The sequence below is a fragment of the Lepus europaeus genome, chromosome 10 (assembly GCF_033115175.1).
Source record: "Lepus europaeus isolate LE1 chromosome 10, mLepTim1.pri, whole genome shotgun sequence".
Lineage (NCBI taxonomy): Eukaryota > Metazoa > Chordata > Mammalia > Lagomorpha > Leporidae > Lepus > Lepus europaeus.
Genome location: NC_084836.1, coordinates 76,539,896 through 76,558,725, shown reverse-complemented (window position 1 = coordinate 76,558,725; position 18,830 = coordinate 76,539,896). Strand labels below are relative to the sequence as shown.

General features: G+C 50.5%; 1 protein-coding gene across 1 annotated transcript in view; it reads right to left on the bottom strand.

Moving 5' to 3' along the window:
* Positions 1-1,244: 1,244 nt before the first annotated feature.
* Positions 1,245-18,830, bottom strand: part of APMAP (adipocyte plasma membrane associated protein) — a 41,278-nt gene continuing 23,692 nt past the window's right edge. The window contains exons 4-9 of the mRNA XM_062203781.1: positions 13,990-14,082; positions 12,479-12,595; positions 9,515-9,689; positions 7,855-7,989; positions 7,243-7,435; positions 1,245-2,611 (exon numbers count right to left, since the gene is read on the bottom strand). Coding sequence (XP_062059765.1) covers positions 2,402-2,611; positions 7,243-7,435; positions 7,855-7,989; positions 9,515-9,689; positions 12,479-12,595; positions 13,990-14,082 — 923 coding nt within the window. The 3' untranslated portion in view covers positions 1,245-2,401. The remainder of the gene's footprint in view (positions 2,612-7,242; positions 7,436-7,854; positions 7,990-9,514; positions 9,690-12,478; positions 12,596-13,989; positions 14,083-18,830) is intronic.

The following is an 18,830-nucleotide window of genomic DNA, read 5'->3' as shown; positions in this document are numbered from 1 at the left end:
CTTTTTTAACGACAGAATAATTGGGGGCGGGTACGGCGGCTTACTAGGTTAATCCTCCGCCTGCGGCGCCGGCACACCAGGTTCTAGATTCTGTCCCGGTTGCTCCTCTTCCAGTCCAGCTCTCTGCTGTGGACCGGGAGTGCAATGGAGGATGGCCCAAGTCCTTGGACCCTGCACCCGCATGGGAGACCAGGAGAAGCACCTGGCTCCTGGCTACGGATCAGCGCAGTACGACAGCCGCAGTGGCCATTGGGGGGTGAACCAATGGAAAAAAGGAAGACCTTTCTGTCTCTCTCTCTCACTGTCTACTCTGCCTGTCAAAAAAAAAAAAAAAAAGAATTGGGTATTCCCTTAATGTTCTTGTTTATCTACTATAGGAGGCTCATCGTCAGCTATTAGAAAGTATTTAGGCCGGCGCCGTGGCTCAACAGGCTAATCCTCCGCCTTGCGGTGCCGGCACACCGGGTTCTAGTCCCGGTCGGGGCACCGATCCTGTCCGGTTGCCCCTCTTCCAGGCCAGCTCTCTGCTGTGGCCAGGGAGTGCAGTGGAGGATGGCCCAAGTGCTTGGGCCCTGCACCCCATGGGAGACCAGGAGAAACACCTGGCTCCTGCCATCGGATCAGCGCGGTGCGCCGGCCGCAGTGCGCTACCGCGGCGGCCATTGGAGGGTGAACCAACGGCAAAAGGAAGACCTTTCTCTCTGTCTCTCTCTCACTGTCCACTCTGCCTTTCAAAAAAAAAAAAAAAAAAAAGTAAAAAAAAAAAAAAAAGAAAGTATTTAATGAGTATTCAACTCGCTGCCTTGCAGGGTCATATAAAACAATATTAACAGTTTTCATCTACTGTGACAAAGGTTGCACCAACTGGGTTAATGCCAACCTCTGCCTCTTGTCTAACCAGCCATCAGCCTGCTGGCTTACCGCTAACTTGAGGCCTGCCCACCGTGACAACAAAAATGGTTCCAATTGCACCGCACCTACCAATTCTCTCTGAATTGCTTGTGCTATATCTATCAAGTTATTTCAAACACTTGCTGAGAACCCATCTCGTGTGTGCCCTCACAAACACCCAGGAAGGAAAGCAGACCGGTGCAGTGTTGACTACCAAGGATGAGCTGGTGCTGGAGGCAGGCAGCCTGAGCCCTGGCCCTGCCCTGAGAGGGGTTTCGCAGTTTCCCTTCAGTTGCTGTTAAAAAGCCACCGTCCTCGGCCACACGATCAGAAAAGGTTAATCATCCAAAAAGTCTTTTTAGTATTATTATTTATTAGCAAATTTAATTCCAGTGTGGAGACGTATTTGTCAAGATACACAGCAACTTGGGGCTTTTAACACTAGAGCAAATGTGACATTAACGCGTGCACTTTTCACATCTGTGGGTCGAGAGGTCAAGGACAAGGCAGAGACCCAGGACACTCCTGAACATACTCCTGCAGCAGGTGCTGAGTGCCTGGGCCACCCAAGTTTCCCAGACAAACCCAGGAAGTCCCCTGAGCCACTGGGAACAGTCTGCCTTTCCTAGGCACCCACTCAGGAGTCTTCTCAAATTTTTACTTACTTTACTTCAGAGACAGAGACAGAGAGAGAAACAGAGACAACCTCCATCCACTGATTCACTCCCTCAAATGCCCACATGGTGTGGCCAAAGCCAGGAGCCAAGAATTAAATCCAGGTGTCCCACACAGGTGGCAGGGACCCAACTGATTGAACCACCACTACCCCTCCCAGGTGAAACATTAGCAAGAAGCTAAATTCAGGACTCCAACAATTCAGGCTGTGGGTATCCCAGTCGGCATCTTAGCCGTGAGACAATCTGGTGCAGAGGAAGGCCAGGCAGGAGCAGGTGGAGGGTGGGATTGATGCTCCTCTGCTATATGGAAGGAACACCTAGGAACCTGGGCCCACGTCCCATACAACCCTCAAGAAGACAGCTCCCAGCGGCCCCGATGCACATGACCTGTGCTCCACCACCCCCACCCGCCTTTCCATGCCCCCTCAAAAGGTATCACCCCACTTTCTACTAGATGCTGCAGCTGGCAGGACAGAAGCAGGAGCAACAAGACCCCTATGGCTCTGTACACCGACCCAGAGCCTGTTAAAAGTGCATGGTGTTTCCTAGGCCCTAGAGAGTTACTGTACTTAGAAAGCTTTTATAAAAAAACAGAATGGCTTCACAGATTTGGCTTCCCTGGAAGGTACGCTATGCATCCCTCTAAACCCAAAGTCAAGCCCAAGTTGAGGGGTGGCCCTCAGGGGTCCACACAGCCTTGGGGGTCACGGCCGCCGTGGCCACCACACCTCGAGGACTGGCAGGCGCAGGTGGGCAGCGCCGTGTCCCCGGCTCCAGCTGGGCCAGGCAGGGTTCCGAGCGGCTGACTCCCCGCATGCACGGCTGTGGGCTGGCTACGCGGACTGGAGGCTGAGTCTGCAGAGGAAGGGGGACTTGAAGGAGCCCAGGTACAGGTACCCATCATGCTCGTGCGCCTCGCTCACGTGGGTGGCCACCAGGCCATCAGGGTCGTGCAGGCTTCTCCGGAAGGCCCCGCTGTCGCTGAGCTCCAGGACAAGGCTGTAGCGCGGCACAAACTTCATCACCGTCTCCTGGCTGAACAGCTGGACGAGAAGCACAAGGCAAGGACCGTGAGAAGGCCGTGAGCAGACAACTGCTCTCGCCACCCAGGGCAGAGCCGGGATCGCCCCACCTCCTATCCCAGCACAGGGGCCCCGCAGCAGCCCCACCTGCTCCCAGCAGGCCAAGGAGGCCAGTGCAGGGCAAGGTTGGCCTGGCCGAGCACAGGGAAACACAAGTCACATCCAAGGAAGACACAGCGCCGAAGGCACCATCAGGATGACCTTGGCACATCAGCTCCTCGGATTACAGAGCCGTTCACGCCCCAGAACCCAAGGCCGAAAGGGTTCAGCAAGCAAATCCACACCCCATAGACAAGCCGATTCCACAGCCTGCCTCAAAGCTCAGTGTGTAGATTGTGAAGTGATACCTCCAAGCTCTGCCTCCAGCCATCCACCATGGCTACTGAAGTTTGAAACAGAAAAGCCCAGTGGAGAAGACATTTCTAAAACCAAGGAATGGAAACTGACAGGCAGATGTGTACTCTGGCACGACAGGCGCTCAAGTGTCTGGTGCAGAGCATCTCCCAGTCACCACACATGTTCAGCAGCAACAAGCCAAAGCCGCCATGGTGCCCAAAAAATCCCTAAGGCTTCCCGTGACCTTGACCCTTGACCTTGACCCAACCGCCCCTCTCTGCGCTCTGCTTTCTCCAGCTTATCCCTGAGACCGCCTTTCAACTACACGTTTCCAGAGAGCTCACAAGCCCCACCTTCCCATCCAGCCCCAGTGCGAGATCCCTCCGGGCTGGGGGGGGTCCTTCCTTCTCCAGCTCAGCATCCATGGCTCCTCCACCCAGCAGATGGGGCCTGACACCAGCCCTGCCTCTCTGCGCCCTACATACTTGGCCGCTGGACAGGCTCCCCAGGGCCCGTTCTCCACACAGCAACCGTGGTTGGCTTTCTAAAACGTTCTGCATACTCTGTCACCTTCTCCTGAACAATCAGGCCATACGGCTGTCTGTGAGCAGGGCAGGTGCATACACAGGACGGGGCCACTGGGCCTGGCACAGGCTGTCGGGGCCCATGTGGGTGAGGAAGGTGCTCACCCAGTAACAGAGCGGCTGTGGTACCAGGGCCCTTGAAGGGAAAGGTAGGCTCCTACAGGAGGCCAGGCAGGGAGGGGACACCCAGTGTGTGGCACTGGGCCCCAGCAGGGGGCCACGCAGGAGGAGACAATGGCTATAGACTGGTTAAGTGTAGGGGAACTGTGGAAACAGGTAAATATTGTCTCACTGTCAGAGAGGGAGGTGCAAATACGGGGTGGACAGGGGCAAGAACTGGAATAAATTCTGCAGTGTGGGACTAGAACTGGAGACATAAGCATAGAGTTTCAAGTTAAACAAACGACAAATAAATGAAGGCTCAGCAGAGTGTGCATGTTACGACACATACGCAGGCCTGGATGAGTGCACACAGGTGTCCCCTAGCTGGGGGCAGTGATGCTGAAACACAGTGCGACTCTTAGCACCCAGGTGGGGCTCCTTGGAGAAATGGACGATGCTAGAGCCGGGACAGGTAATAGGCAGGATGAGCGTGGAACAGCTCGTGTGCCAGGGAGCAAAGAACACATCCCAGGGGGACAGCGGCGAGTTCAGGAAGCACACTGAGGGCACGCCCGTCGGCCATGGCCAGACAACTCGGGCATCAAGGTAAGTCACGGCATCAACACCAGAGCCAGCGACACGAGAGGAAACTGTGAGATGGCTCTGGTGACAAAAGACCGCCCTAGACAGCGAGGCACACAGCTGTTCACAGCCACACTCCGCCCCTGGGGAACCTGCATCTGATCCTGAGGACACCCGGACAAATCCAAAGACAGAGGGACACTCGGCAGCCCAAGTGACCTGTGACCTCACAAGGGATCAGGCCAGGAAGACAGAACAAGCCAGAGGTGAATAAAGAGACAACCAGACACCACCACGCCTGCTCCTGGATCCAGCCCCTTGCTATTAAGGACACTGGGGCGGCTGGAGACACCTGAATGGGCTGTGGACGGGACATAAGTGAGGCATTCATCCACGGGAGCAGCCTGTCTCCGGCTGGTGGTGATGAGGGACAGCGTCCCTGCTGTGGGAAAACACATCAAAGGATCGGAGTGATGGAGCCTTGGGGGTGGGGGGGGGTGACCGGCCTGCAACTAACTGTTCAGGAAGAGTTCTCTGTGCCCTTCCTGCTCCTTCTCTGACACTGCCTCCAACTCCAGACAATGACACTTCAGCTCGGATTAGATCTGGAACACAGCCTAATCTCTGCAAGTCTAGAGGCCTCTGGCCTTCTCCTCCCTCTCAAGGGCACAGGACGCTGGCAGAGGGAGCAAGGCCACGCTGCCTCCTGCCCCAGATGTTCTCAGTGCACGGATCACATCCCACCCCTCTCACACGGGGCCTCTCAGCTCTGCAGTCACTCCCTCATTCAACAGCGCATCCAGGAGCCTACCATGTGCCAGACACCACTACAGGTGCTGCAGACAGAGCAGTGAACTAAGCCTGCTCAATCAGGGAGGCACAACAGCCACCAGCAGACAGCAGGGGTGCTCACGTCCTGGCTGCAAGAAAACTGACAGTGACAGCAACTGAGCACTTAGCCAAGGGCACTGTTTACCTGTTCTCATTCCATTAGATCAGCACCTAATGAAATGCTACCACTGGGCTGGCACTGTGGAGCAGCAGGTTAAAGCCCCAGCCTGCAGCGCCAGCATCCTATATGAGCACCGGTTCAAGTCCTGGCTGCTCCTCTTTAAATCCAGCTCTCTGCTATGGCCTGGGAAAACAGTGGAAGATGGCCCAAGTCCTTGGGCTCCTGCACCCAAGTAGGAGACCCAGAAGAAGCTCCTGGCTTCAGATCAGATCAGCTCAGCTCTGGCTGTTGCGGTCATCTGGGGAGTGACCCAACAGAATGGAAGACCTCTCTCTCTCTGGCTCTACCTCTTTCTGTAACTCTGTCTTTCAAATACATAAAAATAAATCTTTAAAAAAAAATAAGGAGTCAGCGCGGTGGCATAGTGGGTTAAGCTACCGCCTGCAGTGCCATCATCCCATATGGGTGCTGTTTTGAGAACCAGATGCTCCACTTCCAATCCAGCTCTCTCCTGTGGCCTGAGAAAGCAGTAGAAGATGGCCCAAGTCCTTGGGCCCCTGCACCTACATGGGAGACCTGGAAGAAGCTCCTGACTCCTGGCTTCAGATTGGCACAGCTCTGGCCATTGTGGTCATCTGGGGAGTGAACCATCTGATGAAGGACCCCCCCCCCCCCGCCTCTCCTTCTCTCTCTATGTAAATATGACTTTCAAATAAACAAATATATCTTTTTAAAAAAATAAGAAATGCTACTACCACTCTTTCCAATTTACAGATGCAGTCACTGAGGCAGAGACAACTCATCTGCGCAGGACCCACAGCTGCTGCTCTGGCTTTCTCGCCAAAACTCCTCTCTCTTAGCCCACCCCACTGCTCTGCCACCTCCTCGGTCCCAGCAGGGACAGATGCTGGCAGATGCTGGCACTGGAGGAAGAACAGAGTTCTGAACAGATCAGGATTCACCACACAGCAACCTTAACACTCCCAGCACCCTAAAGGCCACACGCAGCTCTCAGAGGGCAGGCTGGGGACACTGTGTCCGATTACTGGTCGCATATTCAATACCAATTCCAAACTTCCCTCTGGCCTGCAAAGTGGAGCTTTCTGGGAAAGACTTCTGCATGACACTAGCGCCCACGTGGGCAGCGTGATCAACATTTAAAGGCTGTGTCCAAGGGACAGTGCCAGTCAATGATGCAAGTGGGTGGTAATCTTTTTAAGTATCTGGTTGTGGTAGGAGGTCCCCTGGAGAGGGGAGACTGACAGGAGGATGGGGAGGCAAAGGAATTAGGCTGAGGGAAGTGGCTTCTGGGTGTGGCCACAGGAAGGGGAGGCAGGTGTAAGGCAAAGTTGCAGGTCTGCAGGGGAGCAGAGGGTCCGAGAGAGCCATGGCAGAGGGAGGAAGGGACTGGCCAGCAGGTAGAGACACCAAAGCCAACATGGTGAGGTTGACAACACAAGTATCCAGAAACAGGGAACCAGAACACTTTAGAATTAAAGGGCTCAGATGTTTAAGTCCACCTTTCAGGATGCAGACTAGAATGCGTATTAAGAAACCATCAGAAGTAACACTTAGGCCGGCGCCGCGGCTCAACAGGCTAATCCTCCGCCAGTGGCGCCAGCACACCAGGTTCTAGTCCCGGTTGGGGCACCGGATTCTGTCCCGGTTGCCCCTCTTCCAGGCCAGCTCTCTGCTATGGCCCGGGAAGGCAGTGGAGGATGGCCCAAGTGCTTGGGCCCTGCATCCGCATGGGAGACCAGGAGAAGCACCTGGCTCCTGGCTTCGGATCAGCGCTGTGCACCGGCCGCAGCGCGCCAGCCGCGGCAGCCATTGGAGGGTAAACCAACGGTAAAAAAAGGAAGACCTTTCTCTCTGTCTCTCTCTCTCACTGTCCACTCTGCCTGTCAAAAAAAAAAAAAAAAAAAGAAGTAACACATAGTTTAGGCAGAACTAGACTTCTTTGGATATAAAGGTCAAAGAGAGGTCATAATTAGCTTCCTTTTCATTTGTGTTTTGGAATGAGTTTGAATAGTTACCTTAAAAATGATCTTCTTAATGTAGGGCCTCTCGGCTAAGAAGTCCAACATGGAAAACCCGGGGCTGGGGCGGATGCTTGACATGGCAACCCAGTATCCGCCGGCGCTGCTGGGCCGGATGTTGTCTGGAAACCCGGGCATGTTCTCCACGAACAGGTCAGCCCCTCCCTTCATCAGGCCAGACACATAGACTCTGAAAGATTCACCCGAGATGCAGTGAGCAACAACCCCCGATTTAAGGGGAAAAAAACTTGAGCCAGGCACCCAGTTGATGTTGGTCCAAATCCACTGCGGGGAATGCCCACAGCTGTGCACATCATAAACCACAGCACAGCTACTGAGAGGAGACCCTGGAGAGCCAGCTCAGCTGGGACTGAGGGGGGACATGGGGGTGGGCCAAGGCCCTCCTGGGGGCACGGCTGGCACCAAGTGAAGACACTCCCCCACCTGCACCCTTGAGGAGGCTGCAAATGAGAGGAAGGAAACCCAGCTTGAATTTTCCTTCTATCATGGTTACTTAAGTAGCAGTGCCTGTGGGTCCTCAGGCTCCATCCAGCATGTCTCCAGCCCACCCCGAAAACAATCGACAGCGCCACTGAACAGCACACGCACCTCCGGATCCTCGCCATGGTCGTTTCAGCCACTAGGACAAAGTCCTCGGCAGGAGAGAGCTGGATGCCATTAGGGAACCGCAGCTGGTCCAAGAGCACCTTCACCTCCTTGGTCACGGTATCATACTCCAGCAGGCTGTGGACGCCAAGAGTGCAGGGCCATGCAGGGGACAGTCCTCCCAGGGGTCTTAGAGCCCTGCCCTCCCTTCTGGGCTTTCAAACTCGGGTACTGAAGGGGACTCAGCCGCACACTGGCCCTGGGGCTCATCTGCTCAGACCTGGTTCCAGAGGGGGGCCACCTCCCCATCCAGAGCAGACCCACAGCATCCTCTTCCAGAGAACCCCACACACAGGTCTCAGGTGAGCACCAACACTCCAGCACCACCAAGGTCCCCCTTCCCAGCCTGCCTGAGGGGCTCTGTCAGATCTAGACCCACACCCTCAGATGGACTGGCCAGTTTTCTTTCATTCCCTCAAAGAGAGAGTGAAAGTATCTTATCTGCTGTGACACACCCATCACCTGTTTCCAGAAGCCATTAAGCTCCTATGCTAGAAGCTAAAACATGAGGGGATCTTCCAAAAAAATGTCAGAAAATACAAATTTTTAAGAATGTTATACTGGGGTGGTGCTGTGGTGTTGTGGTGTAGCAGGTAAAGCTGCCACCTGCAATGCAGGCATCCCATCTAGTCCCAGCTGCTCCACTTTCGATCCAGTTCCCTGCTAACACACCTGGGAAAGCAGTAGCAGATAGCCCAAGTGCTTGGGTCCCTGCACCCATGTAGGAGACCTGCAGAAATATCCTGGCTCCTAGTTCCTAGCTTCGGCCTGGCCTAGCCCTGCCCGTTATGGCCATCTGGGAAATGAACCAGCAGATGGAAGATTTCTCTCTGCCTCTCTTTCTCTCTCTGTAACTCTGCCTTCCAAATGAATAAATCAATTTTAAATAAAAAATAACATTGTACTACAGTTTTAATGATCTGTGATTATTTTAAAATTTACTGCATATGAGTGAAATGGATGTCTTTTCATTTGATCACTGTCTGCAGCCCTTTCTCATATTCCTGCTGAACTAGGGTCCTTTTACTTTGTACTTCTTGAACTCTTCATTTAGTGGAGCACCATGACTTTGACTATGTTAAAAATATGTTACCTAAAAAAGAAAAAAAAGTTTGGTAGAAAAAAATTTGACAGAAAATATTCTGACATGGAAAATAAGCATCTTTAAAAAAAAAAAAATGTTTACATGAAAGGCAGAGTGAAAGAGACAGAGAGCTTCCAATCACTGTTTCAGTCCCCAGTGGCTACAACAGCTAAAGCTGGGCCAGGCAAAGCCAGGAGCCTGGGTCTCCCACGTGGACGGCAGGAGCCCATGGATTTGGGTCACCTTCTGCTGCCTTCCCAAGTGCATCAGCAGGGAGCTGGAGAGGAAGTAGAGCAGCCAGGACATGAACTGATACTCATATGGGATGCCAGCACTGCAAGTGGTGGAATTAATCGGTGCTACAACACCAGATAAACAACCTTTAATTCCGTTTTTCCGCCAACGCCCCCAAGTGCCCTCACAGTGTGCTGGGAACCACCATGGTTCCTGGAGGTGCCACGCTCTGCTGACGTCACCCTGCTGCTCAAGAACCGGGGAAGGCCCGAGAGGAAGGCTCACCGCCCATCATCCGTGCCCTCCATGACCAGGAGCAGGTAGTCCCGCCTCTGCCACTTGCTGCTGGAGTCCGTGAAGTAGATCTTCCTGCCGTCGCGCGTGATGGTGAGGTCATTTACAAAGGACATCTTCTTCCCTTCAATGGGTGTCTCGGAGGACAGCAGCAGCTTCACTTCACCTAAAGACAGAAAACAGAAAGAGGGGCCGGCGCTGTGGCGTGGTGGGTAAAGCCACCACCTGCAGTGCCGGCATCCCATATGGGTGCTGGTACAAGTCCTGGCTGCTCCACTTCCGATCCAGCTCTCTGCTATGGCCTAGGAAAGCAGTGGAAGATGGCCCAAGTCCTTGGGCCCCTGCACCCATGTGGGAGACCCAGAAGAAGCTCCTGTTTCCTGGCTTCAGATTGGCACAGCTTTGGCTAGAGTGGCCAATTGGGGAGTGAACCAGCAGATAGCAGCTTGCTCTTTTTCTCTCTCTCTCTGCCTCTCCTCTCTCTGTGTAACTCTTTCAAGTAAATAAATAAATCTTTAAAAAAAAAAAAAGAAAGAAAAAGATTTTCTCTTATTATAATAACTGGCTTATCAATAATTTCAAAATACTAATCAACCAAATTGATTTAAAAGGAAGAAAAATAAAATGAGCTTTTTCTTGCCAGATGATGTATTCCTTCTTACGGTAGAAGGAAAACACTGCATTTGCTGTGTGGTGATGACTTTTATACTATTTTTTTTAATTAATTTATTTATTTGAAAGTCAGAGTTACACAGAGAGGAAAGGAAAAGAGAGAGAGAGAGAGAGAGAGAGATGTCTTCCATCCACTGGTTCACTCCTCAATTGACCACTATGGCCAGAGCTGTACGGATCCGAAGCCAGGAGCCAGGAGCTTCTTCCAGGTCTCCCATGCAGGTGCTGGGGCCCAAGGACTTGGGCCATCTTCTACTGCTGTCCTAGGCTATAGCAGAGAGCTGGACTGGAAGTGGAGCAGCCAGGTCTCGAACCAGCAGCCATATGGGATGCCGGCACTTCAGGCCAGGGCGTTAACCCGCTGCGCCACAGCGCTGGCCCCGCCTTTTATACTATTTAAACATTTTTTTTATTTATTGAAAGGCAGAGTAAGAGAGAGAGAGAGAGAGAGAGAGAGCGCGCGCTTCCGTATGCTGGTTCACTTCCCAAATGCCCACAACAGCTGGGGCTAGGCCCGGCCAAGGCCAAGGCCAGGAGTCAGGAACTCCTACATGGGTGGCGAGGACCTACCAAGTATGTGAGCTCTCAGGGTGGGCAGCAGCAGAAAGCTGGGTTGGAAGTGACAATGGGACTCAGTCCCAGGCATGGCACTATGGGATGCAGGTGTCCCAGGTAGCAGCTTAACCCCCGCACCACAATGCCTGCCCCTAGACTCACTTCATTAAAGGAAGACTGCTTTCTGCAAGGATAAGGAATTCTTTCTTCTGTTCAAGCCAACTGACTTTAAAACATCTATTAAGTGTGTTAACACATCTATTAAGCGTGTTAGGTAAAGGCCTTAGCTTTGTTTGCTTGAGACAAATATACAATGTTCCACTCATTTGCTTTCAAATAAAGTAGCAGCAGTGTGCCTTTAAAAATCATAGAAAAAGGCCGGCGCCACGGCTCTCTAGGCTAATCCTCCGCCTGCGGCGCCGGCACCCCGGGTTCTAGTCCTGGTCAGGGCGCCGGATTCTGTCCTGGTTGCCTCTCTTCCAAGCCAGCTCTCTGCTGTGGCCTGGGAGTGCAGTGGAGGTGGCCCAGGTCCTTGGGCCCTGCATCCGCATGGGAGACCAGGAGAAGCACCTGGCTCCTGGCTTTGGATCGGTGCAGCACACCGGCCGTAGCAGCCATTTAGGGGGTGAACCAACAGAAGGAAGACCTTTCTCTCTGTCTCTCTCACTGTCTATAACTCTCTCTGTCTCTCTCTCTCTCGTTGTCTAACTCTGCCTGTGTAAAAAAAAAAAAAATCATAGAAAAAAACATTCATTTCCGTGTATAATCTCACTTAAACCTGCACAGCACTCTCACGGGGCAGGGACAGCTGTTAATCTACAGAAGAGGAAAGCTGACACATCATCACACAGTCAGCAAAGGGCAATCCTGGGGCTGCAGGGCCCAAGTTCAAGCCCCTTGGCACTGCCCAGAACAACAGATGCTTCCACAGCACGGACTTCCACCAGGAAGACACTCACAGCTAATATTATAGCACTGGTCAAGGTGACCCCATGACCTGAGATGGGAGAGAGAGGAGGAACTGGAAAAAGAAAGAAAGAGACAAAGGGGACAGCAACCAAGAGAAGACTGAGAGGGAGACAGAAGACAGACAGACAGACAAGCTGTAGAGAGATACACAGGGAAACAAAGATGAAAGAGGCCTAATACCCTCAGAATGAATCTCCTGAGAAGTCAGGGTCCAGATCAAATGCAGTCATGGGTAGGGAGTATGCTGGTGTCCAGCACAAGCTGATACATGTGGACAGTGCTTGCAATACAACTCAGTGAATACGAAAACACTGAGAGGGCCAGCACTGTGGCACAGCAGGTAAAGCTCTTGCCTGCAGTGCCAGCATCCCATATGAGCGCTGGTTCCTGTCCTGGCTGCTCCACTTCCGATCCAGCTCCCTGCTAATGGCCTGGGAAAGCAGTAGAAGGTGATCCAAATCTTTGGGCCCCTGCATCCACGTGGGAGACCTGGATGAAGTTCCCAGCTCCTGGCTTTGGCCTGGCCCAACCCTGGCCACAACAGCCATTTGGGGAGTGAACGAACCATTGGATGGAAGATATCTCCCTCTAACTCTGACTTTTAAATCAATCAATAAATCTTAAAAAAAAAAAAAAAAAAAACTAAAGAGAGAGAAGATATTCAGAGTCTACAGCAGACTGTATTTAACAAATCCTATTAAACACATTGTTAAAAAGGTCTGAAATCATCACAGAAGGGAACAAGATGTTGTCACGTACGTTTCCAAGGGTTTACTTCAAATAGTCCTTTGTAAGCATCGGCCACAAACAGAGTCCCGTTGGGCCCCGCGCGGATGCCCAGAGGTCTCCCACAAGCAGGCTCATCATCTCGGCTTTCTAGGGAAACAAACAGACAGGAATTGGTGGCTGGCTCAAGATGCCACTGGTGCCCTCCTCCATGTCAAGTACCTCATCCCTCCTTCCTACAAATACATCACGCCGGACAGAGCAAAATGACCATGACGTTAGAGTAAGGACAGCCCCTGTAGGTGCTCACTGTGGGTGCTCACTGCAGGTGCTCACTGTGGGTGCTGCTGTGGGTGCTCACTGCAGGTGCTCACTGTGGGTGCTCACTGCAGGTGCTCACTGTGGGTGCTGCTGTGGGTGCTCACTGCAGGTGCTCACTGTGGGTGCTCACTGTGGGTACTACTGTGGGTGCTCACGGTGGGTGCTCATGGTCAGTGCTCACTGCGGGTGCTACTGCAGGTACTCAGAGTAGGTGCTCACTGCGGGAACTTATCACAGGTACTCGTTGCAGGTGCTTATTGCCAAGATGGTGCAGAAACAGATTAAATAACCAAATTAGTAAACAATCCATCAAATAAAACTAGATGTGGATGCCAATGAGTAGAAAGATGCCTGAGAAGTTACTAAAATGGTGGTAACTGTAATACTGAGACCACTCTAGGGTGATTTTTACTTTTTTTAGGGAGGTGCGTATCTCTGTGTTGTTTCTGCTTCACAATGAAAATGCATCATTTGTTAAGAAAAAAATTCCAATTATTAAAACATCATAACTAATAAGAAGTCTATGGCCCACCAGCTGTTAAAAAGTGGGATTCTTTGCAGCCGGCACTGTGGCTCACTTGGCTAATCCTCCACCTGCGGCACCGGCATCCCATATGGGCACCGGGTTCTAGTCTCAGTTGCTCCTCTTCCAGTCCAGCTCTCTGCTATGGCCTGGGAAGGCAGTGGAGGATGGCCCAAATGCTTGGGCCCCTGCACCCGCATGGGAGACCAGGAGGAAGCACCTGGCTCCTGGCTTCAGATCGGCGTAGCTCCAGCCGTAGCGGCCATTTGGGGGGTGAACCAATGGAAGGAAGACCTTTCTCTCTGTCTCTCTCTCACTGTCTATCTGTCAAAAAAAAAAAAAAAAAAAAAGTGGGATTCTACTCTAGTTTTCCAAAGTCTGAGTGAACTTTGACCCACCCTTCTGAAACTCCTAGGAAGCTAATATAGGGATTAGATTTAAATGTCCAAGGAATGACAAAGCTCTGTGACAGCAGCATGCCCTCAGCACCTGTTCACTCTGAGGGGACCACGAAGGTAAACCCACACCTGAAGGAACTGCGTGGGGCAGGTGGCACCATGAGGTCCAGGGCCCACGTGCGGTAACAACCACATCGCATTCCATGTGCCAGAAGCTCAGGGGTTCTGAAACTGACTTTAGGGAGAAGCAGCTGCACGTGACAATCTGACCTCTTGCGGAAGGACTTGTGTCACACACTTACTGCAAGGGCCCGACCCAAACCGGGCGATGGTCTCAATTTCGCCATTCTCCAGTTTGACGACTCGGCCATCTGCTGTCCCGGTAAACATCACGTCTGTTTAAAAGAAACAAAAGGAAAAGAGCACTATGGACTTGGTCTAAAACCAAGACCACATCACCTCCTAAAACAGGGTGGCCGGTTTATGTTAATTCACCTCCAGAGAAGAAAGGGCAGTTCTGAAGCTTAAGGGGAAGTAGTGTCTGGGAATTTAAAAAAAAAATCCTTAAAACTCACAGCAATAAAACTGGGGGCCTAGGGAGTCAGTGTGTGGGCCTGAACCACCAAGCAAGGAGTGGCACACAGCCATCAGCGGTGAGAACTGCAGGGACAGTTCCCAGTGCAGAATCACTTGACTGAAGCTTAGCATCAGGGGCACGCGCTCATGTTCACCTTGTCTGACAATGATGCTGCAACATCCTATCAAAGGGGAAGAACTTCTGGGAATCCTTCAGGCTACCATGAATGCACGCTGCTCCCCCAAGGTGCCCATTTGTGTGACCTAGCAGTTGCCTGATACAGGGGTGCCTCAGTTTGATCCAACCTTTGACTCCTGCCTCCCTCTTCCTGCTAGTGCAGACCCTGGGAAGCAATGATGATGGCTCAAGTAATGTGGTTCCTGCCATTCATGTGTGAGATATGGATTGAACTCCTGGTTCCCAGCACCAACCCAAGCTAAGGGCCTTTGTGGGTATTTGAGGAGTGAATCCGTGGATAGATGCTCTCTCTGTCTCCCTGCCTCTCTCTTTATCCCCCAGCTTCTAAAATAATTTTTGTAATAAGAAAAGCCTCTCATTTGAGGGTGCAGCAAGATGGCAGCTGAGTAAGACGGCCAGGGACTGTTTCCCCACAGCGACACCAATCGGAGCAGATATTCACATACCAAATCACCTTCACCACCACTCAGGAATCCAGGTGAGACATCACAGTGCCTGCTTTTGGTATCATAATAAGGTGCATTGAAGGAAGCAAGAAGGAGAGAGTTGCCTGTGTTATCCCTCTCCCAGCTCCAAGTAGGGCAGTGTGAAGAGAGATGCTTCACCTCCCAGTTGGAGGACAGAGAAAGAATTAAGTTCAGACTACAGACTTGAAACCCAATACTAGGCCCACCACGGGAATATGCCAGACAGGGCCCATGGCCCCTGCTCCCAGACCAGTAGGAGCAGACTTGGACTTCTGACTCTCTTTAGCCAAGCAGCCAAGGCACCGTTTCCACGACTCCTCCTCCAGCCTCCAGCCTCCAGCAGACAGCAGAGCAAGATCCACAGGAGAGCAGGGTAAGAAAGCGAGCTTAGGACTCTGCCTTGGAACTCACAGCCAGGCCCACTCCAGCAGCACCTGATAAAGCCCAAAGGACTCCACCCCAGGTCAGTGCTCCCAGAGGAGGCCTCTAGAGGTGTCCTGGCACTGAAGAGAGACCCACGCTCTGGTGGAATAAATTCAATGGGACAGACCTGTTAGGGCAGATTCACTTTGGCAAGTGTTACTGCCAGCCTCGCTGGGCCTGATGTACTCCCCAAAACTGTCCAGGGCCTGGTGACTGTGAGATCTGGTTAGCGCCAGCACAGGCAGCCAAGGGGATGCCTTTATAACCCCTGCCCTAACTTGAAGAGGCAGAAAGGAATCACAGAACTATGACTGGGACTCAGCACTGGGTGGATCTTAACCATTCCCATAGCAGGGCCAGTAACTATGAACAGGGCATCTAGACCTGCTGCAGAGCCAGCTGGAGTCCCGTTGATCTGATGCATATCGCAGCCAGCATCATCTGTGGTTCACCACAGCAGCCTTAGGTGTTGAGTCCACCTCAGCAGTATACAGCCATGCCATACCAGCATGGGCTTTGATCCTACCCCCAACCCCCTTGCTGCCCTGGGCTCAGTAGCCCATGGGCCCCAGATGTGGTCCTGGTAGTCACAGGACTAGGTCTTTGGGCTGACCCCATCCCTAGGAAGAGGCTTACAGAGACACACTGCCCATTTTTAGATGGTTCCCCCAGATCACTCTGAACAACACAGCAACTGCACATCTGGGGCTTTGGGGTCCTCCAGGGCTGAAACGGCAGTAACACCAACAGGAGGAGACCTGTGGCACCTTAACGCAGCCATTGCTGAAAGAGAAGCATCCAGAAGCTGAGAGAAAACAAGCGGGCTGCCCAGAATCTCAGGAAGAACAGCCACAACCGAAGCCAGAGGACGCAGTCTGGAAAGAACTCCTAATCCTCCCAGGTGCAGCTGATCCAAGTGCCCCCCAGAATCAAGGGGCTTCAGGAGGATCTCCCTTTCGATCCCTCCAGAAACAAACCAGAGAGCTACCGACACCTGCAAATTCTCAGGTGCAGAGTTCAAAATAGCTGTTTTAAGAGATCTCGAGAGAACACAGAGAAACAATTTAATATTCTAACACAAGGACTCAAAAAAGATGGAAGTAATTTTAAAAAGCGCAGAATAGGTCAAACAAGAAAGAAATGGTGAGTTCAGAGACAGGCTACTTAAAAATACGCAAAGGCAAAAAAATTACAAAGAGCAGAGAAAGTTTATGGAGACTTTAAGACAGAGTTAAAAGCACTGATATCACTGTAATCCACATTACAAAGCATATTTAAAGAGACAGCAGAAAACCTCCCAAACCAAGAGAAAGATACAACTATCCAGGCATAGGAAGGTCAGAGGTCACAGGCAGATTCAAATCAATCAAGTCCACCCCAAATCACATTATAATCAAGCTTTCCAGGGTGAAGGACAAGGAAAATAAATAAATAAATAACACATAAAGATGTCCCCGTTTGCCTGACTGCAGACTTCCAGGCAGAGTGGGGTGGGACTTCCAGGGCACTGAAGGGAAAAACTGCCAGCCAAGAGCACTGCCCAGCAAAGCTATCCTTTAGACATGAGGGACAGATAAAGACATTCTCTGACATGCAAAAGCCAGATTTATCACCATCAGCTCTGTCTTATAGGAAATGACAAAGGGAGTTCTTCAAACTGAAAGACACTAAAAAGAAGAAAATATCAGAAGGCAGAAAACTCAACAGTAAGAATAATTATACAAATTCAAAATGTGCTAATATTTTAAGTATGGTACATAAACCGCTCACATGCAGTATTTAAGAATATAAGAATAAATAATTTTTGAAACTACATTGATATGTTAACAGACATATAATATAAACAATATAAAGATGTTTTATATCTTTATAAAAAGATATAAAAAGAGAGACCAAAAACTTAAAATATGGGGATATGAAATGTACAAGTGTAGAATTCATTATTAATCTTTTATTTTTCTTTTTGTTTCTTTCCCTATATTTATAACCAATGTTAAGTTGCTATCATCTCACAGAAGATGTTTCCTGAAACCCTCATGGTAATCACAAAGCAAAAATCTATAATCCACTTAAAAAAATAATGAGGAATGAAAACACAATACTAGAAAAAAAAAATCATTTAACTACAAAAGAAAGCTGCAAGGAAGGGTGGGAGTAAGAGAGGAAGGGAGGGAGGGAGGAATTATAAAACTAGAAAATAATTATCCAACTGGCAGGACTAAAACCTTATCTTTCATTAATACCTTAACTGAAAATATATTAAAGTCTCTGATTAAAAGGACTGATTGGGCTAACAACAAGGCCAACCTACATGCTGCTGACAGGAAACACCTCACATCTAAGGTCACCCACACACTGAAAGGGAAGTCATGGAAGAACGTACAGGAACAGCTATTTTTCTATCAGATAAAATAGATTTTAAGCCAAAAGCAGTAAAAAAGGGACAAGGAAAGGCTTTATATAATGATAAAAAGTTAATTTAGAAAGAGGAAATAACAATTAAAAATATACATGCACCCAATATCAGAGTGCCCAAACATCAAAAGCAAATAGAGCTAAAGGGGCAGACAGACTCTAATACAATAACATGGGACTTTAACACCTCACTTTCAACAACGGGCAGATGTACAGACCAGACACCAGCAAAGAAACGGCACAGTTAAAATGTACCCTAGATGAATCAGACTTGAGAGAGATCTACAGAATGTTCCGGCCAACATCTACAGAATACACATTCTTCTTAACAATGGAACATTCTCCATGACACATCACATACTAGGTCACAAAACTAGTCTCAGCGAGTTCTAAAAAAAGGAATTACGTTGTGCATCTTTTCTGATCACAATGCAATAAAACTAAAAATCAGCAGGAAAAATTTAGGAAATGATATAAATACAGGGCAATTAAACAATTAACTCTTGAACAACCAATGGATCAAGGAAGAAACGTAAAATGTGGGGACAGGCATTTGGCCTAGCAGTTAATGCCAATGACTGGGAAACCTGGTTCTATATCAGAGTGCCTGGGTTCAAGTCCCACCTCTGCTCCTGATTCCAGCTTCCAGTTAATGTGCACCCTGGAAAGCAGCAGGTGACAGCTCAAGTAGTTGTGCACTTGCAACCCCTGGGAGAGATCCAGATTAAGTTCCTTGCTCCCAGCTTCAATGGAGCCTAGCACCGCCTATTGCAGGCACTTGGGAGTGGACAAGCACATGGCAGCATAGTCAGTCTGTCTGTCTGTCTGTCTCTCTCCTTCTCAAATAACAAACATATATTGTAACATTTAAAATTTTCAGGGCTGGCATTGTGGCTCAGCAGGTAAAGCCACCACCTGCAACGCCAGTATCTCATATGGGCACTGGTTCATGTCCCATCTGTTCTTTTTCTGATTCAGCTCCCTGCTAACAGCCTGGGAAAAGCAGTGAAAGACAACCAAGTACTTGGGCCCCTGCCACCCATGGGGGAGACCTTGAAGAAGC